The 27,433-nt window shown below is 40.7% G+C and overlaps 1 protein-coding gene and 1 long non-coding RNA gene across 3 annotated transcripts in view; one reads left to right on the top strand and one right to left on the bottom strand.

The window, feature by feature from the left end:
• LOC119827033 overlaps nucleotides 1-5,474 on the top strand; it is a 48,847-nt gene extending 43,373 nt beyond the window's left edge. Inside the window, exons 2-3 of the long non-coding RNA XR_005287559.1 lie at nucleotides 4,193-4,238; nucleotides 5,430-5,474. This is a non-coding gene — a long non-coding RNA (uncharacterized LOC119827033). The remainder of the gene's footprint in view (nucleotides 1-4,192; nucleotides 4,239-5,429) is intronic.
• Nucleotides 1,672-19,080, bottom strand: LOC119827021 (zinc finger protein OZF-like). Of its 2 annotated transcripts, XM_038348466.1 has the most exons (5): nucleotides 18,974-19,072; nucleotides 11,905-11,978; nucleotides 4,275-4,401; nucleotides 4,013-4,073; nucleotides 1,672-3,538 (listed from the first exon to the last, which is right to left on the bottom strand). In XM_038348466.1, exons 3-5 carry the CDS (start codon nucleotides 4,306-4,308, stop codon nucleotides 1,948-1,950), a joined length of 1,686 nt encoding a protein of 561 aa, XP_038204394.1. In that variant the 5' UTR covers nucleotides 4,309-4,401; nucleotides 11,905-11,978; nucleotides 18,974-19,072; the 3' UTR covers nucleotides 1,672-1,947. The 2 variants fall into 2 exon arrangements, with proteins under 2 accessions (XP_038204394.1, XP_038204387.1); XM_038348459.1 differs by lacking the exon at nucleotides 11,905-11,978 and having other exon boundaries at nucleotides 18,974-19,080.
• Between the last annotated feature and the right edge of the window lie 8,353 nt (nucleotides 19,081-27,433).

Here is a 27,433-nt window from a genome sequence, read left to right on the forward strand (position 1 = left end):
TACTGTCACTGTCTGTGTCTTTGGGGTTTTGGAGCAGCCTACCTACAGGAACCTCTCCTGCTGGCTGGCTAGAGAAGCTGAGGCAGATGAGGGAAGGGAGAAGCATTGATTTTTAAAAGTTAAAGATGCATTGTTTGGGGAAAGTTATGCTCTTGTTTCCACAGGAAAAGAAAAATATATGGGTTTTAATCATTTAAATCTGCTGGGTTACAAATAATCACCTTTTATGGAAATTGGGTACAAATTATTAAGATAAAGAAAAGTGCTGCTAATTTTGAAAGTGTCACATTGGTACGGTTTTTTTACGTTATGGAAATTTATTTTATTGTGATTGATACACACACATATGCTTTTGTTTGCAATATATCTATGCAATGTTCTGAACCGCTCAAAGAAATCAGAACAGAAGACACTGATAAAGATTTGCACGTTTTCTGAAGGATTAAGGGACAAACAAGAGACTATAATTATATAGAAAAAGGAATTTGTCAGTGAATTCCTTATTCATCTTAAAACTATTGAGTTTTAAGGGAAACTATAAATAATGCTGTTGATTTCATCATGTTAATTCTAATTGATTTTCTTTATAAAAAAGGCTGGTGATTATTCACTGCAGAACATTTATGTTAAAAATGGAATCATGATCTGTAAATGTAAAAGGAGGACTGAAGTTAAAACATTCCTTTTAACTTTAATGTAGTAAAATTACATATAACAAAACTTGCCTATAGGTAAGATGGTCCTTCAGGTCTCTGCTTCATGAAAGAGTCTGCCAGACATTCTGCAGGATGCAGAAGAAAGTGACTGATAAATTGCTGATAAGGGCAGAAATGCCTTTGAAATTCCTGCTTCATGGAAAAGTCTGCTGGACACTATGGGCCTGTAGGCTAAAGATAGATGTCCCAATGTTACAGAAAAACTGTGGGTGACTGTCCAGGTAGTGAGATGTCTCTGTCAATTCTAAAGTTTTGAAAAGTTGCTTACAATGCCCTACAGATGCAATGCTACTGAATCAATTTTCTGCAGCTCCCAAAGATATCATTATAATACAGAAAATGAAGATTCTCCTTTATTCCATCCTCCATCGTTTGGAGGTGATGAAAGTCCATGCTACTTGATCAGTGATGAATTGGATGAATTGAATCCCTTTGTAAATAGACTCTGCACATCGCTTATTTTAGTTGTTAACATTAATTCTCTTGATGTGAATGATCCCAACAAATGATTTAGATGATTAGAAATGAGCCCATATTATGCAATGGAAAGTTCCACAATGTGATGCATACATTTAAAAATGATTATTTTTCTTTTACATGAAAAGGTGTTTTGCCTGCATGTACACCTGCATGAGTGTGTTGGATCTCCCTGGAACTACACTTCCAGAGTTTTGAGCTTCTATGTTGGTGCTTGGGTTTGAACCCAGGTCCTGAGGAAATGCAACCATCTTTCCAGATCCCTTTTTTTGGATATTTTGAGAAATGATCTCTCGATAAACTAGTACCATCATGGAACTCAGTATTAGGTCATCAGGCTTAGCAGCAATCACATTTCCTTACTGATAAAATTCTCTGCCATTCATTTGTGTTTCTGAAAATATGATAAGAAGTATTTAACCTCAGAACCAAGAAGTACCATGACCCAGAAATAATGGGATGACAGTATAAATATCACTTTCAATTGGAAACACATTTTATTATTCAAATTATCATGTTTCTATATTCTTGGAATACAATGTTTACAACTTGAAAATGAGACAATATTTTAACTATGGAGTGGCTCTACTAATCTTAATGAAGCACCACTGAGATAAAAATGTAGGCTTTTTTATTGTGGACAGCAAGGCTTGACCTCATTTATTAGACGGATAGAGATTTTCACCAGTGTGAATATTTTTAAGATTTTTGAAGAATACTGCAACATGCAAAGACTTTACCATATTGATTACATTCATAGAATTTGCCTCCAGTATGAGTTTTCTTCTATTTGAAGATGACTATTAAGTGCAAAGTCTCTACCACATTGATTATATCCATAGGATTTCTCTCTAGTATGACATCTTTCATGCCTATGAAGATGACTTTTACGTGCAAATGCTTTATCACACTGGTTACATTCATAGGGTTTCTCTCCAGTATGAATTCTTTCATGACTGTGAAGATGACTATTATGTCCAAAGGCTTTACCACATTGATTACATACATAGGGTTTTTCCCCAGTATGAGTTCTTTCATGACTAAGAAGATGACTCTTCCTTGCAAAGACTTTACCACATAGATTACATTCATAGGGTTTCTCTCCTGTATGACTTCTTTCATGAATGAGAAGATTCTTCTTCTGTGTAAAGGAGTTAGCATTTTGATTATATTCATAGGGTTTCTCTACAGTATGACTTTTTTCATGACTGAGAAGATTACTCTTCTGAGCAAAGGCTTTACCACATTGATTACATTCATAGGGTTTCTCTCCAGTATGAATTCTTTCATGAATGAGAAGATTACTCTTCTGTGCAAAGGCTTTACTACATTGATTACATTCATAGGGTTTCTCTCCAGAATGAACTCTTTCGTGACTGCGAAGAGAACTCTTCTGTGCAAAGGCTTTGTGACATTGACTACATTCAAAGGGTTTCTCTCCAGTGTGACTTCTTACATGACTACGAAGATTACACTTCTCTACAAAGGCTTTACCACATTGATTACATTCATAGGGTTTCTCTCCAGTATGAATTCTTTCATGAATGAGAAGTTTATACTTGTGTGCAAAGGCTTTACCACACTGATTACATTCATAGCGTTTCTCTCCAGTGTGACTTTTTTCATGCCTGTGAAGATTACTCTTCTGTACAAAGGTTTTACCACATTGATTACATTCATAGGGTTTCTCTCCAGCATAAATAGTTTTATATATTTGAAGATAACTAGGACTTGCAAAGGCTTTACTGCATTGCTCATATTCATACCTTTTTTCTATAGAATGAGTTCTATGTACTTGATGAAAACTATGACATGCTGAGACATTATCACTTTGATTATATTCGTAGGGTTTTTCTTCCAAATGAGTTCTTTGGTGTACTTTTAAAGTAGAATCATATTGAACGGGTTTATCATGTTGATCACATTCATTGAGATTCTCTTCATTATTGGTTGTTTTGTGTATTTGAAGATACCTGTGATGACTAAAGTCCTTAGTACGAAGCTCACATTTTTCACTTCCTTTTCCAAAATGAGCTCTTTCATATCTTTGAAAAAAACTGGAAGAACTCAGAGTTTTACAACACTGATTGCATGTATAACATACACTGTGAGTCACACTGCATGAGCAAAGTGAACCAGGACAGACAGACAGATTTCCATATTCCTTGTTCTCATAAGGGTTTTCTCCAATGTGAGAGTGTAAACTTGTATCACAGCCATAATGTCTTCTCGCAGTGGGGACTACAAGATGTCTTCTAACTGTGCCAGGAGGAAAAGAGGTATATTGCTTCTTTCCATGTCCTTGATGCTCATATGGCTTGTGTCCAGAGTGACAGATGATATTCCTATTAAAGGAACAATAGCAAACAAAAGGTTTTCACATTACATTCACATAGTCTAACACTTTGTGCCTCAGAGATGTGCTTTATGGATTCAGGTTTCTACACCACAATACATTCCTTGTCTCTCATAAGGTGCTCTTCTCACTGAATTATGGTAAGTCACTCACTACAAGTATATGAGGAACACTAGGTTTAATATGGAAGTTTTGCTTATAAAAGATCTTGGACATAGTGTGATTGTGTTACCAACATCTATACCTTATATGATGATTGAACGGCATGATAATAATTGGATGGACAATTCTACAAAATGCTTTTCATATGGCTATGATTAAAACTGTGACATGAGCTATAGCATTGTTTCCTTATCTTATCCTTAAAGGAATGGTTTTCAAATCAGGTCCCTGACACTGGAATACATGGTGTTGTAACACTTCTTCCACGGTATATATGTACCAGCTTGCACATGAAAATTACCTTCCATGTCTTCTAGAACTTTGATAATCTTCTTCAATATTGTGGTCGTCCCATTTGTAACCTAAAATACAGTACCAGAAAACGTATATGAAATATTACTGGAAATTAGGCACAGTCAAATATTCTATCCTTCATGAATCATTGAACAATGATTTATTCACTAGATTCTTTCTCTTTCAGGTTCAAAATCACAGAAGAGCAATAATCATCAAGAGAGGATTGTCCCGTAAGTTGAAAAGTAATAGAAAGCTCATATTCCTACCTATAGAAATGAGGTTCCAGTAGGTTTCCACCATGACATCTTTGTAGAGACTCTTCTGGGAAGGATCCAGCAAAGCCCACTCTTCATGAGTGAAATTCACATGCACATCCTCATAGGTCACTGTATCCTAAAGTATCCCACATATGTACATAATAAAAGTGTTGAGTCTGGCTTCATTGTAAATGTAAATTTCATTGAGAATATATTTACATAATTCATTGTGCTATTACATTATGTCACATTGGTCATAACAAAGGCAGTCACCAACACATTTTAAAAGGAAACACAAAAGGAGAATCATGTCTTCCATATCTGTGGCCATAAAACAGAATCTGTCATTGCAGAAGAAATGCCTAATAATAAACACAGAGAGACATGTAAACAGAATAATACTATTTGGTATACATCAGAAATTTTTTTAATTATCAACTTTAAAAAGGATAGACAATATGGGTATGTTGGGGCCCACCTTTAATCCCAAATCTCAGGAGGTAAAGGCAGGTGATACTTAATGATTTCCAAGATAGCCTCGTCTGTGTAGAGATTTCCAGGACAGTCAAAGTTACATACTGAGACTGTCTCAATCAAACAAACAAATAGCACTTAAAGAGTTGAAATAGTCAATCCAGCTCTGTACTTCTCAGTCATAATCTGAAGTGATCCCTTATAAATTGTATGGCTAATAATTCCTAGGGAGGAATGCATGTTTAGTTCTGACTGACAGATCAAAGAGTTCTCAGAAACATTAGTAAACACTTATCCCAAAAAGATTAATAAAATGATGGAGTATATAAAGATGTGTCAACACATAAGATCACCATGTTTATTGCCACAACTCTATGGCATTTCAAGGTCCCTGCCACTACCAAAAAGCATGCGGTCAGCTTCTCATCAACACCATTTCATGGCAAGACCTCTTAAAAGAGCTGCAAGGTTTTGCACCTAATGCTGAGTCAGGAAGCCTATCTTAAATGAGAGTTCTTGCCTCTAGCAAGTATGGCCCACCTGAGAAAGTGCTGCTATCAAGAAGTCATGTTTAACTCTATTCTTTTCTATCTAGAATAACTTCCCAAGCTCTCTCAGGCTTTATATGGATGCATTTGTCCACACGTTGGGTACCATTCTTTGACTGAGGTTTTCTGTCCCACCCAGCAGAGTTGCCATGGAGCCACCAGAGGAGAAAAATATGAGCCACCAGCTGGAACCTTGCTGGTAGGCCACGAGCCACATGGTAAAATATAAAATAATAAAAATGCATTAACCAAAAATATAAGAGCTAGCTAGCAATATGCTTAAGTCATTAGCCAAGCAGTGATTTAAATAATATAGTTTCTGTGTGATTATTTCGGGCCTGAATGGCCAGGAATGAATTAACAGCCTCCTTCAACAATAGATCACTAAGGTCCAACTATTAAAACGTCAAGCTCCAGTGACTGAAATTCATTATTTTGTCTAACCTAATCAAAATACCCAGATAGAACTTATCAACATATTCCAGCTCATTCTAATACATACCTCTTTTCCCAGGCTGCCTGCTACTGTTTCTGTCCAATTCAGATTCAGCTACCTGTCTCTTTGCCTTGCTTAATAAAGAATTTCTTTGCATGAACCCTAAAAATTACTTCACCCAACAAAAAGCAGGAAGCAGTTTGGAGGGAACTGCGCCCAAGTTCCCAAATATTGTTTATAAATGTTTATTTACATTTAAAGGGGGATATGATATAAATACTTTGCATTAGTATGGATCTTGGTTTACTGATACAAATTTAATGTCAGCTTTGTTATGTATATATTTCTGCTCTTAATTAAGATATTGTGTTTGTGCAGCTCATTTAAAAAGGTAATGTATAACTAAGAAATACAGGTTAATAGATAATCATCTATAATAGTCATTTGTAGTCATGTTGGGTTTTCAAGATATACAGAGATATATTTCAGATGGATAGTTATACTTCAAACCTTTCAAAGACTTATAAAATATGGTATTTAAAATTTTTTTAAAAAAACTTTGGACTTTTCATGACAGTGATACACATCTGCTCCTTGCAGCACCAAGTTACTTCAAGAGGATGATAGGCATCGAATAAGATCTTTATGGAGTTGGTTGGCCATTTGGGCAAGAAACTGTTCTTGCCTGGACTGCTTGATGTTATGCTGTATGAACTGGACATACAGGATCCACAGAAAAATGACTGCTGAAGTTGTCTAAAGGTGAGACAGTTCTTCAAAATTCCTTTTCATGAAAGAGTCTGACAGACATTCTGAAGGACACAAAAGAAAGTGACTGACAAACTGCCAATGTAGGTGGAACTGTTTTTTGAAATTTCCTGCTTCATGAAAAATTCTGCCAGATATTATGGACCTGTAAGCTGAAGATGGATGCCCCAATGTTGCAGAAAAACTTGGGGTGACTATCCACACAATGAGATGTCCCTGTCAATTCTAGAGTTTTGGAAGTTGCTTACAATGCTTCCTGTTTACTTAGGTTATATTATATGCTCTGGAGTCTTTGATAGAGTTGAAGAATAGATGATTATAATTATAGTTTTCTTTAGTTGTGATGAAAGATAAAGTATATATAAATATTGTGACTGTGATTCTTGCTTGATACCTGTTTTGTTATATGTAATTTTACTATCTTAAAGTTAAAACCTTCCTTTTTATTTAGACAGAAAAGGAGAGGTGATGTGGGATTCCCCTCTGTATGCTGTGAATATGACTGGTTAATATAGAAGTTGCTTTGGGCTTACTGCAGCGCAGAATAGGGCAAGGCAGGAGTTCCAAGCAGACAGAAGAGGAAAGGATAGCCGGAGACAGAGAGAAGCCATGTAGCTGCTGCAAGAGACAGACGCTGAACTTACCAGTAGGCCTCAACCATACCCCAATATACAGATTAATAGAAATGGGTTAATTTAAGACATAACAGCTAGCCAATAAGAAGCATGCGCTAATAGGCCAAGCAGGGTTATAATAATACAGTTTCTATGTGATTATTTCAGGTCTGGGAAGCTGAGAAATGAATGAGCAGCCTCAGCTTACAGGGAAGGAAACTATATATTCAGCAATGGAAAAAATCTACCAAGCAGATGTTACAATTCTTAAACATGTACTCCCCAAACAAAGGGGTACCTTCATTAGTTAAAAATAAACAAAATAAAAAAATGAAAAAAAACACTACTACAGCTCACAAACTGATAGTGGGAAATATTGATACTCCAGTCTCCCCCATAGAAAGGTAACCTAGACAAAAACTAAACAGAGCTAACAGACATTATAAACCAAATGGAGCTAACAGACATTATGGAGCTAACAGAGGGACTTAACGAATATTTACAGAACATTTCACACAACACAAAAGAATAGACTTTCTCAGCACCTCATGGAACTTTCTCCAAGATTGACTACAAATGTGGATACAAAGCAAGTCTCAACAAATATAAGAAAACTGAAATAACTGTTGCATCCTATCAGACTATCACAGATTAAAGCTGGATATCAACAACAGCAGAAACATTAAAATGCTTATAAACTCGTGGAACCTCAACACCTCCCTACAAAATAAATAAGGGAACAAGATAGAAATAAAGTAAGAAATTAAAGACTTTCTAGAAATAACCATATTGCAGATAGAATGTTTGGTCAAGAAATCAGTCCATGATTCTTTCATTGAGTCTTAGGAAATGGGCAGAATACAGCAAAATAATGCACCAAAATATTACACAAACCTGTCTTAGTGACTGTTATATTGCTGTGAAGAAGCACTATGACCAAGCAATTCTTATAATGGAAGGCATTAAATTTTGGGATGGACCTCAGTGGGCATGCACGGGGCTGAGCGCTACATCCTGATGTGCAGGCAGGCAGAACGAAAACCCTTGCCTTCCACTTGTATTGTGAAATCTCAAGCCCAACTACAGTGACAGAGCTATACAAACAATACATAACTACTTTCACAAGGGCATCCCTCCTAATTTTACACCATTAGTTTCACTCACTGGGGACCAAGAATTTGGTGACAGGAGCCTAAGGGTGTTGAGCAAATATAAAACTTGACAGGAACACAAGCTAAGAAGAAAGATCTCTAAAGGAAAAGAATTAGAGTCCACTGATGGAGGGAGGGAGGGAGGGAGAGAGGGAAGGAGGGAGGGAGGGAGGGAGAGAGGGAGGGTGGGAGGGTGGAAAGGAGAGAGACAGAGACAGAGACAGAGACAGAGACAGAGACAGAGGGGTATTTCTTCCAAATGGGTGAGAGAGCCAACTTCTCTGGCTGGTTAAAGGATTCCTTACTAAAATATTCCCTACCCCATCTAAGAAGAGATTAAACAATGCAAAGCCTCCAAAATCAAGTTTACATCTTTATCTTTTCTCTGAGTGCATGACATTATCCCTTGTTTCCTGTTTCCTTCCCTACCCAGTTCCCTCAGAGAACCTGGGGAACCTTGATCAGGTCTAGTAGAGGCAATGAAGTCCGCCTGTCTCTTGGTGAGGTTAAGTGTGACTGCTGCAGATGATGCCATCCTGGAGCTGCATTCTAACTGGTTAGAAGCACACTATAGATTTAAATTTGACTAATTATTTGAATAAGATAAAATCTGAAAGTCTTCAATTACAGCCAACATGGAAAGTCAGAAACCTGTGTGATCACAGCAGGAGACCATAATCAACTGGGATAAAATGGGGCCAAGCAGCAACTTGTGTTTGGGTACTGGGAAGAATGGGAAAGACCTGGATGACAACACTCGGGCTTCCGCAGTACAGTCTGTATGGTAGGACACGTGGATGGACTCTACTTTCTCTACCTGAGGCCACGGATTTCTGTCCTCTATTCCTTAGTCATGTAGGGCCCACCAGCCATGGTCATAGGTAACATCTCCTCCTATATCCATGCTTACCTCACAAAAGTATCTTTTTAAAGAAAAGGGTGTGACAGTGCACATTTAGTCTTGGAGAAGAAGTGTAGATCTCACTTGGACATGCACAAGATGGAGGGTGAGAATGCCTCAGCAGTGAGCTGGGCTAACTCTGAGTGAAAAACAATCTTGTGGTTTGCTGCCATCTTGGCTATTACGTCAACAGTATATTACGACAATACAGAATTTAAACTATCATTTCATTTAACAATTTAAACTATTAGTAACTATGCCTAACAATTTATTCTACCAAAACCAGAAAACTGATGACAAAAGGTCATCATGAAAGACAAAATGAACGATGTAAGATTGAATAAATGGTGCACACCGTGACAGCGAGACTAACTGACTTCAAAACTCAGCATACAACTGCAATGAAGACTGCCCTAGCTGAGAAAAAGCAGAGATCATCAGAAATGGGAAAAAACTTCAATTAAAATAGAGCCAATTCTTAACAAATGTGGCCAGGAAACCCAGTAAGCTTGGCCTTACTAAGACAGGCAGACAGTATCACCACAGCATCGACGTGCCAGTATATTAATAACACAGACCACGCAATGAACGGAATTAGCAGATGGACACTACACCTGAACGCTCAATTCCAAGTGTAGAACTTCACGAAGTTACTAGAGAAACAAGGGGTTGGCAGGCAGCTGAGGCTCATCGCATGGTTATGTCAGCAACAAGGATGTTTCTACACAGGAGTTCTTGTCCCCCATGCTCTGTAAACACCAACAACTGCAACTAAGTTACTGAAAGGTAAGGGTTGAAGACCTCAGGGAACCAAACAGTATGGCATCAGACAGGAAGTCTGGCCATGGCTTCCCATCAGCCCCCTCTACCCTGGAAAAACACTAGAAGGGCTCCCGTACCTCCTCCCCTTGTGAAGACTTTGGTGTGAATTCAGAGTTCTCCCTGCTCTCCTCACAGTTCTCGGCAGCAGATCACATGTAAACACACAGGAACACCAGCACCCTGCCACCACAGACCTTGGACCTCTTAGCCTGAAGCATGGTAGACCGGAAGTGTCCCCCCTACTCTGTAGGTGGATTAGCTTAGTACTTCTGTCTGAAGGCTGATTATCTAAAAAGCTATGAGTGACAGGACCACCTCTCTTAGGGATGGAGTAATGTGAAGAGATACAGCCTAAAGGAACAAAGCCCTGGCTTCTACTCCAGGAAAAAACTGTCCTGGATTTGCAAAGATTTACATTGCAATAAAACTTGTGCCTGGCATCAAAATCTTGGCCCTAAAAACCTTCCTTCAGTCAATAGGCATCTCACCTCACTCTTCCTCGGCACAGGGTCTCTAACATATACAAACCAATTACTCAATATGCAGCGAAGTAATCCCCCTACCTCAGAGCTAAAAAGGAACCCAATGAATCCAGGTTAAATTTAAAATACCTAATTGATATTCACCAGGAATTAGCAATTTTTAAAAGGCCCCATCTATATTTTCTCACACCTCTCTCAGCTGCACACTGTTAATCAAAACATTAACACCTTCCCAGTCTTCTGTAGTGACACTGGATGTCAGCGTTTGGGAGGTCAAGACACCAAAGCCCAACAATTAGGGTCACCAAAGAGAAGGTGACCAGGGTAAGGAGGTGAGAGGAGATGTAAAGCATAGAAAGTTTAGGATCGACATGTCTTGCATATGGTGATGGCTCCTGTTTAATATCCTTAAGATGGACAGTTCTGATATGTAGAAGGAGCGGTGGGGCTGCGTCCCGCCACCCGGCTAGCTTTACCCAAAATAATTACATGGAAACTGTATTCTTTTAAACACTGCCTGGCCCATTAGTTTCTCACATCTTGCTTTAACCCATATTTAGTGATGTGTGTAGCACCACGAGGTGGTGTCTTACCAGGAAAGATTCAGCATGTCTGACCTGGTGGCTGGTTCCATGGCGACTGTCCCAGAGAGGAGAGGCAGGGCGATTGCCTGAGGCATTTGCCTCACTTCCCTTCTTCCCAGCATTCTGTTCTGTCTACTCCACCCACCTAAGGGCTGGCCTATCAAATGGGCCAACACAGTTTCTTTATTAACCAATGAAATCAACACAAACAGAAGACTCTCCCACATCACTGATACACTGTTTGCAGGTAGAAAAAGAGGAAGTCAGCAGAAACATAGGGACTAATGCATGGAAAAACAGGGTTTAGGAAAGAAGACCAGTAGAGATTGGAGGTGGAATCCACATAATAGGGAATAAAAAAAATACCATGATACCAAAAGGTGATTTTAAAAACTGTAATTGATATACATTTAGCTATAATACTTTTATAAGAAGACAGATTCAAATTGCTAATTTCCCACATGAATTTAGAGCTGGGAGTGGTGGTGCAGTCCTGGAATCCCACAGCATGGAAGGTTGAGGCAGGAGCATCACAAGTTTAAGGTCTGGTATGGCTACAGACTGAGTTGACAAAAAAAAAGTGGACAACATAACCAGACCCAGCCTCAAAATTTTTGTTTAAATCTCAGTGGGCAGATGCTTGCCAAGCATAGGAGAGTTCTAGAATGAGTACACAGGATTCTCTACCCCAAAAATGAAAACAGAGCAACGACAACCAATATACTGAAATAGGCGGGCTAGAATGGAAGATTGCAGCAGGAACCAGCTAGGTAACTCAGTGAGCAAAGACACTTGTCCAAGTCTGAGGCCTGAGACCAACACCCAAGAGAAAACCCACATCTCCAACTTGTCCCCTCACCTTCACACAAGTGCTGTGGCATGTGTGCTCACACGTGTCTCAATGGCCCAAATTCACGATTTTTTAGAAGAAAACTGAAAACAAGATAGACAAAAAAAAGCATCAAAACTAAAACATCCGCAAAATAGCTAGCTCTGATGTAGCTCAACCATTGACCAAAACAGAACTCAGAACACGGCCAGGAGGGCCAATGGAAGCAAAGCATTCACATCGCACCTCCTACCAAGTCATCAAGTTAGCACTGCAGAGCTCCCCTGGGGTGAAAGGGGAACAAGAGTTTCTCACAGCAAGACTTACCTCTGACGCACTTTCCTTTGGATTAAACAACTAACAAATCTACTCCAAATTAGAAAGGAAAGAAAAATAAAGAAAGACGGAAAGCAAAGAAATTCATAACAAGAATGACGAATCCAGGGTCTGTTAAATCAGTCCCTTAGCAGGATGACGGAGGTCTGTCTCTGTGGTGTGGACTTTGCGTCAGGCCTGCTCAGGCGGTGCTTACAGTGTCCAGATTGAAGACTGAGTTTGCTGTGTGGTTATCAGCTCATTATAGTGCTTCTTTCAGTTGGGAACAATTTATTGTGGACACTTCCTGCCTCTGAGAATATGTAATCTTAAGAGTCGGCCATTCAACACACATCTGCAGTGACTCCCCCTGGGGCTAAAGTGCTGGATCATGTATGAGTCATCCTAACAGCTGTCTGGTGCCTCTGACACTTACAGATATCACTGGGATCTCCACACAGATGCAGAGAGGTGACAACCACACATGCTGACCTCCTACTGCCATGCTGTATAGACGTGGGAGAGGTGTAATAGGGCTTGACTGCCTGCCTTCCGTCTGACAGACCTCACTCTGCAGTCCTGAGAGTCACTGCCGAGCAGCAGCAGCATGCTGCGCTGTCTAACAGTGCCACATCCTGTACTGCGGAGGGCTATGCAGGTATGCCACTCCAGGCCATCTCTTGACTGGCAGGGGAAGGGATACCTTGCTCCTTTCCCCAGCCCTGCTGTGCTCCTAGACCTGCTTCTTTGGCATCTGGGAACAGAAAGCAGTGAGTGGTAGACAGAAGTGTTTTTGTAAACTGTAACATGAGGGGGCCAGAACTGCTTGTTTGGGTTTCTGTCCCACCCAGTACCCCACAACTGTTTAGCCCCAAAGAAAATCACACAAAGATCTCTATAAGTTATAAAGCTGATTGGCCCATTAGCTCTAGCTTCTCACTGGCTAACTCTCACATCTTGATTAACCCATTTTTCTGATCTATGTTAGCCATGTGGCTCAGTACCTTTTTTCAGTGGTGCAGATCACATCCTGCTGCTTCGGTGGTCTGGGCAGGAGTGGGAGGAATCAACTTCCTCCTTCCCAGAATTCTCCTGTTCTCATTACATCATTTCTACTTCCTGTCTGGTTTTCCCACCTATATTTTCTGCCTGGCCAATCAGCATTTTATTTAAAACATGATTGACAGATTACAGACAATTCTCCCACACCAGTAAACTTTGTTCAACATGTATGGGCACTTTGCCTACATTTATGTTTATCCTTCACATCTGTGAAGTGCCCTCAGAGATCAGAAGAGGTTTGGTGGATCCCCTGAAACTGGAATTGCAGGTAGTTGATGTTTGCCATGTGGGTGCTGGGAATTGAACTCAAATGCTCTGGAAGAACAGCCAGGTAGAACTTAGCTTTCAAAACAACCTGTAATGAATGGTTTTTACCTAATTTTGAGTCCTAAGTTACTCATCTAAATACATACATAAATACAGTACTGCATATCTGAATAAAGAGCTGGAGAGATGGTTCATCATGTTAAGATCATTGTCTGTTCTTGCAGAGGACCAAATTTCAATTCATTGTATCTACATGCCCGCTTAAAATGACTTGAATTTGTAGTCCCAGAGGTCCTGACACCCTCTTTTAGATTCTTCAGGGCACTGAATGCATGTGGTGCACACACATACAATGTAAGAATAATACCCACACACATAAATAAAATGTAATATCTTAAGAACAGAAACACAGAATCTTCTGGATCCATGGTGCAGGAACACACATAAAACTCATCACAAGGCCAGCCTGTCCCACTTTAAAAATACATTGTTCCTGTGTTTCTGTGAGGGAGGGGGCATTGCACAGCACGGTGCTTGTAGGGCTCAAAAGACAGCTTTATGGAGTCTCTCCTTACAGCTTTTCCATGGGCTTTGGAGACTGAGTTCAGGTTATCATGTGCTCCATATGCCCACAAATGCTTTTGCTCACTCATTTCCTAGGCCCAAGCTATCAAATTATAAGCAGCCTTGATTCTTCATGCTTTGGTTATGTTGTTGAGACAGTATTACACTGTGTATTCTTGCTCGAATGAGACTCACCATTAGACCATGGCCAGAACTCAGAGGAATCTGTCTAACTCTGCCTCCAGAACACTGGGATTAAAAGGATGCTGTTAACATCATTGGCTATAAAGAAAAGAATTTACAAGATGAACTTGACACTTTGGTATCCTTAACCAAAAGTGGCCAAAAGTAAAACCTAAATCAAGACGGTAGTGTCAAGATGCTGGTGCCCACTACCTTGTTATTTTAGTGTCATGAGAAGCTATTTCAAGGTCAGAATCAGGAAGATGACAGGATAAGGTTTGTGTTTGTAAAGTTATGATGGTATAGAATAGATTAGGAGTTGGAGAGCGTCAAAGTAAAGGCAACCTCTGGGTAAGACAAATCTTAGCGTACTATAGATGTGAGAAAAAAGTCTCCATTGGGACTGAACTTGGCCTGGAACTGCAGTGGTGACTGACTAGATGAATTAAGGTGGTGTGAGGGCTGAGTACAGTCAGGAACTTAAAATGTGTGAAAAGGTGGTTAAAGGATTATATGGCCTCAGATTTGATCTTCCTACCCAGCTTCCTGATGGCTGGGAATTCTGACTTTTTTGATCCCGAGGACCCACATACTGGAAAGAAAGAACCAACTCATGTAAGCTGTTATCTGGGATCCCCATACCATACAAACTAGTAAACACATAATTATCATTTTAAAAATTAAAAGATATCTACAGTTTCATAAACAAAGTCATTCAAAACCTCAAACTTGGCAAGGGTTCAGCTTCACTTCCCATCCCCAGTGCTGTGATGAAAGAGATACATGCCACATGCCACCCACCCCTACCTTACAGCTTAGCTTGTTGACAATCTGTCTCATTCAAGTCACTCAGCTCCTGTAATAAGGACACAAGCCCACCAAAATCCAGTTCATCACTAAGGAGTAGCTATAGCAGTGGTAGTATGGGGTTGACCACTGCTATGAAAAAGCACAGTCTAGTTGTATGTATAATGATTTGTTTACATCATCGTAGATACTAAAAGTGCTCTACCCCTGACCTACCAACACCCCCAGCACCCTAGCTTCCATGCAACAGTTACCCTGAAACCCATACCACATAAAGGCACAACAAAGAGAATCAAAGACCTTTTCACCTTATGAACATAAATACAAAAGTTGTCAATAAAGCACTCAACAACCAAATCCAAGAACGTCAAAAAGATCATCTACCCATGATCAAGTAGTCTTTGTTCAAGACATTCAGGGATGGGTGAAGATACAAAATTCAGGAAATGTAATCTACCATATAAACAATCAGAAAGAAAAAAACTACATTATCGCATTAGATGGAGAAAAGCCCTTTGACAAACTCCAACACCCCTTCATGACAAAAGTTCTGCAGAGATAAGGGATACAAGGAACATACCTAATCAGAATAAAGCAATTTCCAACAAGCCTGTAGCCAATATCAAATTAAATGGAGAAAAACCCAACGTTATTTGCTTAAAATCAGGAAGAAAACAAGGTTGTCTACTCTCACCATGTCTACTCAATATAGAACTGGAAGTCTTAGCTAGAGCAATAAAACAACTGAAGGAGATCAAAAGGATAAAATTGAAGAGGAAGAAGTTGAAGTATTTTTATTTGCAGATGATGTGATAGGATATATAAGAGATCCTAGAAATTCCCCAGAATGCCTATGGCTGAAAACCACTCTAAACAAAGTAGTTTAGATACACAACTAACTTGCAAAATCAGTAACTCTCCTATAAACAAATAGAAAGGGGACTGAGAAAGAAAGCACAGAAACAATGCTTTTCAAAATAGCCTCAAATTATATGAAATATCTCACAGTAACTCCAAGCAAGTAGAAGACTTCTATAATAAAAAACTTCAAGTCTCTGAAGAAAGAAACTGAAGAAGATATGAAAAGATAGAAAGATCTCCAACATTCATGAATCAGTAGGATTAACATAGTAAAACTGGCAATCCTACCAAAAGCAACCTACAGATTCAATGCAATCCCAATCAAAAGCCCAATACAGTTCTTTACAACCTTGAAAGGAAAACTCCCAACTTCAAATGGAAAAATAGAAAACCAAGGATAGCTAAAACAATTCTGAAGAATAAAACAATTGCTGAAGGTCTCCCAGTTCCAGACTGCATGTGTGCTACAGATGTACGGCAATAGAAACCACATGGTATCGGCACAAAAACAGACACCTCAGTCAATGGAATAAAATTGGGGAGCCAGACATGAATTCACACTCCTATGGATATCTGGTTTTATAAAGAAGCCAGAAATACACACTGGAAAACAGACAGCATCTTCAACAAACGGTGCTGGTCAAACTGGATGTCTGCATGAAGAAGAATGCAAACAGATCTATACTCATCATCCTGCACAGAACTCATATGCCCACGATCTTAAGAGACTGTGTGACCCTGTCCTGTGTAAAATGTTAGCTGCTGAGTACTGTATGCCAACACACAAGCCAAAGCCAAATGGTCAATGTCTCAATCCTCTCACCTGACTAAACTGAGACAACCAGGTCTGTACATACCAATATGAGAGAGTTGCCCAATCGGAAATATCAGTGGCTCAAGGTAACCTCCCCAAATTGTGCACCCACAGATTTGGTTTTCCTTCATGCACATGCTATGAATTAATGTGAACTGGCAAAATAGACAGAAAGGTGCTCACTCTGCCCAATCAGTCCTGTTTTAAAACAGAAGCACCTACAGGTCAAAGAACTAAACAACCCCTAATCTAGCTATAGCCTAGCCTAGTTTCCCCTGCAGTGTATACAATAAACCATTCTTTCTATTCCAGTCTCAATGGAGAAGCTGTGTTCCACACAAATACCTTTCCTATTACTGCAGTGGACAGCCCACTCTGTGACTCCAGTGGGTAGTTTTAGAAGTATGTGATGCTACAAACCTTTAATCAAGAATTAAGGAGGCTGAGTCGGGAAGACAGCAGGGTCAATGCCCTATGGGCCTCAACCCTGGGATCAAGGCAGAGAAAGTCAACATAACAAACTTTGTCTTAAAATACTGTTCTGAAAGCTTGAAGGTGCAGCTGTTCTGGAAATAATGTGCCATCACAGTGAGAAATCATGCCACACACGGAAAGATTGAGAAAAATATCTTCAGTAATTACAAGTCTCCAGCTCGACAGAATAAAGAGAGGATCTGTCCAGGAGAGATGTACTAACTCATATAGACCACAGGCTTATACACTCCACACGTGCTGTCAACCTGGAGAATGCTGCTTACTGCCCCCTGCTATCATGGCCTCCATATACATGGAGTTTTGCCTCCTTATACAACTCAGGATCACCTGCCCAGGGTGGCACCAACCACAGTGCCCTATTATATCAATCATTAATCAAGAAAATACCCTATAGGTTTGCCTACAGGCCAGTCTGACTCTGGCTTGTGGCAAGCTGACCAAATCTAACCAGCATACCTACTGAGTCATCTCCCAAACCCCAAACACAGATTTTCAAGCAAACCTCAACTCTCTTGACACTGGCTTTTCATCATATACTTGTGCACATGCACACACAAAGTTTTGAAAATCTGTCAAGTTTACAACTGGAGTGATGGCTCTCAGCAGGTACCACCACTTGTTGCTCTTGTAGAAGTCCTGGTTTTGTTCCCAACACTAACATGGTGCACACAATCATCCCCAGATGCTGTTGCGGGGGATCTGCTGCCTCCTTCTCTCTTCTGTGGGCACCAAACACACACGTGGTAAACATACACATATGCAAACAATCACTCATACACATGAAATAAAAATAATATAGAAAATTAAAAACACATACTCTCACATCTCTTATAGGTCATCATAGATAAACAAGTCAGAAATGCAGAGAAATGTGACAAATATCTGTAGACAAAACTATACTTATGTAACTAAAGAAATCAAGAAACTTGAACAGAGAGAAATTCCATGATTGTAGACAGGAAGCCTAAGTATTATTTCAGCACAGAATCTGAGCTATAGATTCAGCAACACTCCAATAAAGTCTAACAAAAGTCTAACAATCTTCCTATCAACAACAGAAAAAAAATGATGGCAAAAGTCATCATGAATGAAACACTGGTCAACACAAGACAGAGTAAATAGCAGACAGTAACACTATCCGACTTTAAAACTTCCCGTGCAACTGCAATAAAGATTGTACTGTCTGGGAAAGAATAAACAGCTCAACGAAACGTAAGAGAAAATTTGTTAACAAAATAACAATTAAAACAGAGTCGATTTAAACACATGAAGCCAAGAAACCCAGTAAGTCTGGCCTTACTGACACACGTGACTGGTCCACCCTGGCATCTCCATGCAGATGTGTTAATGGCACAGACGTTACACCCTGCACAGAATTAATTGCAGTCGGATCCTACACCTCAGTGTTCAGTGCCAAGTGCAGAACTTCTAGAAGACGCTAGAGAAAGTAGCTCTGTCACTTAGCAAATCATCTGCCTTTCCAGGCGATGATGAAAAGTGGCGCAGACGCGCACGCTGTATGGAACCGTCACAATAAGGAACTAGGCAAGCACAGTACCCCATCGTGTTAGATGCAGCCGTAGCCGCATCCCGCAGATGGAAGTTATTTGTTGCAGGGACCTCACGGACCTGAGGGGCGCAGAATCCGGCCGCCGGTTCCCACAGCCCCGGGAGGACCCCACATCGGCTCCCGCGACTCCACCCCGCTTGGGGACGGCGGCCCTCGCTCACCATGGCGGATTCCGAGTTCGCCCCGCTCTCCCCACAGCTCCCGACAGCGGGTCACAGCACGGCACAAAGAACACAAGAGTCCCGGAGTCCAGAGCCGCAGAGCCGCCAGGATGTGGACCGGAAATGCCCTCCCCTATTCTGACTGGCAGTCCTCTTAGAAGTCCTGATTGGCTAATGTGATCTGAGTGACAGGAGCAACTCCCTTACAGAGTGTTGTGAAGGGACTCTGCACAGTGGTTCCCAGCCCTGGCTGCCACCCCAGGCACAGAATTGTCACAAACCTGCCGAGACTGGCGTTGCTGCAGAACTTGGGCCTGAACTGCAAAGTCTGCCCTGAACTATTCCTGTACTCAGTAGTCACTTCTTTCTCCTCCTGGGCACAGAGTGTTAGGACTCAAACCTCGGGTAAAAGGCTAAAGTGTATGTTTAAAGTATAAAAGCAGACACTGGGTGCCATGTTCTCCTTGCCTCCTTCAGTTCTTACTTGGTTACAGGGTATGACTGTCATGCGCTGCCCCCCGCCCCGAAGATCTCCGATCCAGTAGATGAGCGGCTCTACCCTATATAATCTACCCAATCTGATAACCCGGTTTGTTTTTGTTTTTCATCTACCCTTTACCTTCCTGGCCCTTGGTCTGTCTCTCCCCCATCCCCATCCTCCTCCTCCCATGTGGTTCAGGCTCATGTCCACTCTGGCCTCTCCCAGATGTCCCTGCCTCTCCCTACATCTTCTCATTATCAAAAACAAACTTTCTCCTCTACCAGACCTAGGAGCAGTCGGGTCCTTTTCTGTTTTAGTTTTGCTTTTGTTTTTTGTTTTGTTTTCATTCTGGCGGCTAAATGTGGGACCAGTCTTGTCCCTTTTTCTTTCTTTTTTTCTCCCATTCACAGAATCTAGCATACGCAGCTCATTACTTCACCAATACTGAAGTGGTCCCCCTGTCTGACTGCTGAAATGATGCCCAGCCCATCCGGGTCAAATTTAAACCTCCTGCTTAAAATTCACCACCCATCAGCAATTTCAATAAGGCTCACGGAATTGCTCCTGCTTCTCTCAGCTACTCGTTGTTATGCAAAGACACTCCCAGGTGTCTGTCTGTGGTGGCAATGGTGTATCATGCCAGCACTGGGTACGTGGAGACAGGACATCAAAAGTTTAAACCAGCTCAGTCTATGACACAAAACACTAAGGGTTTGGGGTACTGAAGAGAAGGTGCCAGGGAGGTGTCAGTCAGTCGTGCATAAGCTGATGGCTCATGCTAAGAAAGTTTATTAAGAAGCACACATTTGATACACCACTTGTAGGGGCAGAATAGGGCTGTCAGCAGAAAGCTAATTAAGACATATTGTTAGAGGAACACAGGGCACCTCAGACAGAGCTCACAGGAGGAATGACACATAACAACAGCCTCTTAGGCCAAAGAGCCTGCTTCCTTTGTCTCCTTCAAGATACTGACTCAAGCACTGGGCCAGACCTTGTCAAGTCAGCGCTTGGACAAACACAGAGAACTAGGGTTCCCTTGGAGCTTCCATCAGGGCATCTGAGAAAGCCTTAGATTGGCCTGGCTCCCAAAACGCCCAACTCAAACCTAAGTAAAAACACATATGAAAACGGAAACAAAGGGATCAATGCATGGAAAGAAAGGCTTAGAAAGAGCTAGCCGAGACTGGGGATGAAATTGACATAATAGGAAATAAGAAAACATTAATGACACCAAAAGTTAATTTTAAAAACCGTAATTGATTCTTCCTTAAGCTACTTTTAAAAGAAGACAGATTCAAATTGCTAATTTCCCACATGAATTTAGAGCTGGGAGCGGTGGTGCAGTCCTGGAACCCCACAACATGGAAAGTTGAGGTAGGAGCATCACAAGTTTAAGACTTAGTTGACAAAAAAACATGGGCAACATAACCAGACCCAGCCTCAAAATAACATTTTGTTTGAACCTCAGTGGACAGGTGCTTGCCGAGCACAGGAGAGCTCTACAGTGAGTACACAGGATTCTCTACCCCCAGAATAAAAACAGAGTAGCTACAACCAATATACTGAAACAGGTGAGCTAGAAGGGAGTACTGTGGCAGGAACCAGCTAGTTGGCTCTAGTTGGCTCAGTGAGCACGGGCTCTTACAATCAAGTCTGAGGGCCTGAGATCAACCCAACTTGTCCTCTGACCTTCACGCATATGCTGTGGCATGTGTGTCCACACACGTCTAAAAGGCTCAAATTTAGGATTTGTGACAAGAAAACTGAAAACAGAAAAATAAAACCACCAAAACTAAAAACTCCAAAAAAAAAAAAAAAAAAAAAAAAAAAAAAAAAAAAAAACAAGCTAGCTATATGGTACTTAAACAATTGACCAAAATAGAACTCCTTCAGAACACTGTCAGAGCACGTGTCTGGACTGGCAAGCCAACCCTGCCCCCAAGCCCTTTGTAGCACTATGATAGCCTGCAGAGTGAAGAGATAAGCTCCCAAAAATCCCAGAGAGAAAGAGAAGAACTGTGGTACTTAGAACCTTTGCTCGGACCATCCGAGCAACTCTGACCACCTTCATGGGAGCGGATGAGTAGTTTCTCAGGCACCAGTCAGATTTGCTATGAAACTGAGAAATGACAGAAAAAAAAACTGCCAGGTTCAGTCAGCCATGCATCAGACCAGCTGTGAAAACATGCTATGATTTTCATTTTTGCAAAAAGAAGGTTTGATTAAAAGCATGCACCAGAAATCGTAGTGGTATATTATTTGTATATGATAAATAAATCCTGCCTGAAGACCAGAGGCAAAGCTAAAGCCACTAGAGGTCAAGCAATGGTGGCACACCTTTAATCCCATGATCTGGGAGATGGAGTCAGAAGGATCTCTGTGAGTTCAAGACCACCCTGGACTACACAAAATCAATGCAGAAACAGATCCAGGTGGTAATGGCCTACACCTTTAATCCCAACACTAGGGAGCCATATGCGCTTAATCCCAGCACCAGAGGGAATATAAAATGAGGAGAGAGAGAGGCTGTCTGTTTAGTTTGCAGTCACTCAGCCTTGGTAGAAGTAAGACTTCTCTAGTGGCTTGGCTGCTTTACTTTTCTGGTTTTCGAATTGAACCCCAATTTCTTTCTCTAGGCTTTTATTATTCATGTTACAAAAAAATCTGCAATCTCTTAAACAATTATTCTGTAGAAAAGGCCCATCAATGTAAATACAGAATTTTAGTCAACTAAACCCTACAGGATCAAAGTATTTTGAAGCACTATTAATAAAAACTCAGAGACAGAGACCTGATCTTCAGGCAAGCTTTATTTATTAAAATACAAATGAAATGCCACTACAGTATTTCTGCTTAATCACTCCACATTTACCATAGAGGCTCTTAATATTCTGGTGACTAAATTATACATATTTTACTGCCCACTTGACATATGAGTCTACAGATTTTTCTCTCAATTCTGCCTTACTAGTAAAAAATGAGCCACACTAATAAGTATTTTTGTGTCATGATCCAATTGTTTCATTTTTTTGTCATAGTCTCAGTCTGCAGCCCTAGATGGTTGGGAACTACTGCACTGTGCTCTGTTAAGCATGAACCAACAGCTTAAACAAGACCTACTAATTCCAATCGTCTATCTTTATCTTCTCAACCTAGCCTCTCACCTGGAACACCTCCACTTTGGGAACTCTAATTTCTGTTAGTTTTGATCATAGAATCTTTTGGTGTTCTATTTCAGAGGGAAAGACCAAAGACTTAGACTGTATTCCAATTTAGATTAAATGAATTTATTCTTACAGCTTTCAGAAGGAAGGCAGCCTTAGATGAAAAACAGCATGTTGTGTGGAAGGGGGTTAAAATGGGGATTTTAAGCAGATATCAGAAAGGTGAGTATTGCAACCACCCATGGACTCCACAGCTGGGCAGGAACACTGTTCTACTTCCTGCTATACAGCAATAAAAAGACCAATTCAACATTTTCCATAGCTTCCCTTTTACAGGAGCAAAGGTAGCTATTAATAGCTCAAGCCATTATCCTATTATTATCTCACCTACAGGCTACTGGGAGTCAGTATATGTCAATGGCCTTTAAGTCACAACTGGTTTCATATTAAGTTTCTTTACCTATCACAGGGGATCTATGTTGTCGAAGCCCATGTGGGCTCCAACATAGATAACTATTTTCCCTAAGTAGACTGGAACAGAGTCGTGAGGAATAATCGGACATAACTTACATGGTCATCCTGAAGAGTCCAAGAAATAAATAAATATAGATTCCAAAAATGAGGAATATATATATATATAGTTGCAAATCTGGGAGAATGAGAACAGACCATCAGCAGCTTTTCCAGCAGATCAAGGATCATTCACTCACAGGGAGCTGTTTTCTCAGACGTTTGCGAAGCTTAGATTATTTTACGACTGGCTGTTTCATTTACAAGACTCCCCCCTATAAATTGAGAATGGTGTCCTGGCCAGTCCCGATAAATGACAGACGTGAACTGAGCTAACCTTTAGGAGACAGAGATAGGTGACCTTTGGGTCAGACACTGTCTCCGTTATGGACAACTGGCGCCACAGCAGGGTATTTTATGGGTTACATCTGGTCAAAAGATTAGCTGACCGGACTAAGCTCCCAGGCTTACTTATCACTGCTGTCAAATTGATGGAGTATACCTTACAAAAAAAAAATACCTGGGAACAGACAAATGGGACTGTCCCCAAGATGACCCAAGCCCCTACCAATAGAATTACTGTTACTAAGACCCCCCCCAGGTAACCTGTAAACCTATAAATGCTGAATAAAGAGTTGGATTGGTGTGATCAGTTGGCGAGACCTGCTGATTCACCCACAGACGCCTGTGAAATTAATAAAATAACCTCTTGCTAATTGCATCTGTTGGTTCGGGTTATTGAGTTAAGGGGGAAATCGCCACCCTTGAAAATGAGGACCTTTTCAATCCTTGAAGGGCAAGATCTCCCCACTTATTCTCCAAACAGTTTATATATCATCACATAAATTGAGGGGGGGAACACATTAGGTTATCTCCTAGGTAACCAGGTGAAAGGCTTTTTGTCACGTTTGCATCTACCTGTTTGCGAGTATGCTAGTTCTCACATAGGCCTGAATTAGCATCTCTATAAGACATCCTCCAAATTACAAAAGGAAGGAGCACTAAACATCCTGATCAGCTTCAGCCAACACCTCTCCTCAGGCAATCTACATTAATAACAAAAGTGGAAGGAACAGCACGTCCTGGCTATTGTTAGGCTGAGACAGCTTGTCTGCAAAGCTACATGACCACCTCAGACTGGGCCTAAGGCTCTTGTGCCATACCGAAATATGGGCCTACACTATGTAAATCACTATTCTGGTCTGAGTAAATGATTGGCACAGGTTCATATCTGGGCAGGCAAAAACAGTACAATCAGGTTAGGACTGTCTGACAAGACCTCCCAAGACCAAACTGTTTTAAATTTTAGTGTTCTGCTTCTACCTCCAAATTGCTGGCATGATGGACTGGAACCACCACAGAAGGCTGGGCAAGGGTTAAAATTTTGGCCAATATTGTGCAGTTGAGACAGGGGTGAGCTATTCTCCATGTGCCTTGTTGAAGTTGTTGATACCTGGTGGTGTATATCCTGTGCCCCTATATGTTGGAAGCAGGTGGCCTGCTTTTTGATTTTGTAGGGGATTATAATTAAGAGATTGTATGACTCTCAGAAGAGACTTTAAACCTTGGACTTTATAACATTGTTGAGATTCTGATAGACTACGGGGACTTTTGAAGTTGGACTAAATGCATTTTTTACATTATGTTGTTACAGGCTCATGGGGACCAAGGAGTGGAATGTGGTTGTTTGAATGTAATTGCCCCGATAATCACATAGGGAGATGTTATTAGGGGGGTGGCTTTGTTGGAGGACATATGTCACTGTGGAAGAGAGATTTGAGGTCCCATATATGCTCAACTCATGCCCAGTGTCTCAGTTTACTTCCTGTTGCCTTGGGATCACAATGTAGCCAGCACCATGTCTGTCTGCATGCCAGTGTGTTCCCTGCTATGAGTGATAATGGACTGAACCTCTGAAACTGCAAGCCAGCACCATTTAAATGTGTTCCTTTATGAGCATTTCCATGGTCATGGTGTCTATTCATAGCAGTAGATACCCTAACCAAGACATGGGAGCCCATTAATCTATTTCCCAGTCCTTGTTTGGTATTGTTATAGTATTGGTGGTATTACTAGGCAATGCATGGCCCCCATTATCATTTTCAGTTTTATGTTCCTTAGCACATTCTTTTCCTTTCTTGCATTTAAGGTATAAGTCATAAGGCCACTGATTCTGAGCATTCATTTTTTGTGAGGGCCATTTACATTGCTTCTTTAAATGGCAAGGTTGGCAGTAATTCAATCACTCTGCCAATATCTATTTTTTAAGAGCATACGTTTCTAAAGCAGATGATTTTGTTTTATATTTATAGGTCCCCACATGGTTACATAATTTAGAAAGTCCAAAACATTTCCTGTTTCTCTGAGATATGGTTAATTCTTGGCGACCCTTGTTGTAGGGAGTGCAGGGCCCTTTGTTCCATCCCACCTGTCTAGCTTAACCCCCGAAATAACCACACAGAAATTGTATTAATTAAATAACTGCCTAGCCCATTATCTCTAGCCCCTTATTGGCTAACTCTCACATCTTGATTTAACCCATTTCCATTAATGTGTATCACCACTTGACTGTGGCTTACCAGCATGAGTCTAACCAGCATCCATCTCAGGCAGGAGAATCATGGCATCTGCCATACTGCCCTTCTTCCCAGAATTCTGTTTGTTGGACTAGAAGTCCAAACACCAGGGAGGAGTCTCTCCAGACACCACTCACACAGGCACAATTGATGCAAAAGCAAGAGGATTTTTATTCTGTCATGACAGGGCCCTTCAGGTTCGGGATATGAAGGACCTCCAATAGCTGTTACAGTCCATCTTTTAAAGCAAAAGACACAGATACAAGGGGGGGGGGAACCTGAAGGTTGTTTTCCAACTTATTGGATTGGCTTATTCAAAGGGTTACTAGCAGTGATTGGTCTATTCCAGGGCAGGAGAATAGCTGCGTGATCGGGTGAGATAAGGGATCATCTCTGTGGTCTTCCTGACCTTGTTCTAGTGACTAAATCAATACATCAGGAACTGAGTCAACATCTGTGGGTTATATTTGCCTCAATTCCCAGAATGGAGTTATGTTTGAAGATTATTCACAAGGACACAGGAGGATGACCAGTCCTGCATGTGTGTGTGAGGGCAACTGTCCGTTTCCAAGAGAGAGTGAGTGTAAGGTTTTAGAAAAATGTCTTAGGGTTGAGGGGGCTTACAAATGCATTTAGAGTCTTTCATGTTCTGTCTACTCCGCCCACCTAAGTTCTACCCTATCAAAAGACCAAGGCAGTTTCTTTATTCAACCAATGAAAGCAACACATAGACAGAAGAACCTCCTACATCATTTCCCCTTTTTCTGTTTAAACAAAAAAGAAAAACTTTCATTTTAACATATGTAGAGGGGAGAAGCAGGCTGGGTCCCACGCCAATTGTTGAAAAGAGAGATGGTCTGCTTTTCATCCTGCCTGGCTAGCTTAATAGCTGAAATAATCACGTAAAACTGATTCATTTAAACACTGCCTGGCCCATTATATCTAGCCTCTTATTGGCTAACTCTCACATCTTGATTTAACCCATTTCCATTAATGTGTATCACCACTTGACTGTGGCTTACTGGCATGAGTCTAACTAGAGTCCATCTTGGGCAGGAGAATCATGGCATCTGCCACACTTCCCTTCTTCCCAGCATTCTGTTCTGTTTACTCTGCCTATCTAAGTCTGCCCTATCAAAAGGCCAAGGTAGTTTCTTTATTCAACCAATGAAAGCAATATAAATACAAAAGGACTTCCTACACCATTTCCTCTTTTTCTGTTTAAACAAAAAAGAAAGGCTTTCACTTTAACATAGTAAAATTACATATAACAAAACAGTTATCAAGCAAAAATTGCAGTTACAATATTTATATCTATTTTATCTTTTATCATAACAAATGAAAACTATAACTATAATTAACCAGTCTTAAACTCCATCAAAGACTCCAGAAGAATATAATATTACCTAAGTAAACAGGAAGCATATTGTAAGCAACTTCCAAAACTCTAGAAATGACAGAGACATTTCACTGCCTGGACAGTCACCCAAAGTTCTTTTGTACCATTGGGGCATCCATCTTCAGCCTACAGGCCCATAGTATCCAGCAGACATTTTCATAAAGCAGGAAATTTTAAAGACATTTCAGTCACTTTTTTCTGTGTCCTGCAGAATGTCTCGCAGACTCTTTCATGAAACAGGAACCCCAAAGAATCATCTCACCTTTAGGCAAGTTCAGCAGTCCTCTCTCTTCGGGTTCTTCATATCAGTTTATGCAACAGTCCAGG

The sequence above is a fragment of the Arvicola amphibius genome, chromosome 1 (assembly GCF_903992535.2).
Source record: "Arvicola amphibius chromosome 1, mArvAmp1.2, whole genome shotgun sequence".
Taxonomy (NCBI): domain Eukaryota; kingdom Metazoa; phylum Chordata; class Mammalia; order Rodentia; family Cricetidae; genus Arvicola; species Arvicola amphibius.

What these genes read in the sequence shown, in the direction of transcription:
- LOC119827021 (XM_038348459.1), bottom strand. An exon ending in CTGGAACCTCATTTCTATAG is followed by an intron (nt 4,074 to 4,274) that starts GTAGGAATATGA and finishes ACTGTATTTTAG; the next exon opens with GTTACAAATGGGACGACCAC. An exon ending in AGTTCTAGAAGACATGGAAG is followed by an intron (nt 3,539 to 4,012) that starts GTAATTTTCATG and finishes TTCCTTTAATAG; the next exon opens with GAATATCATCTGTCACTCTG.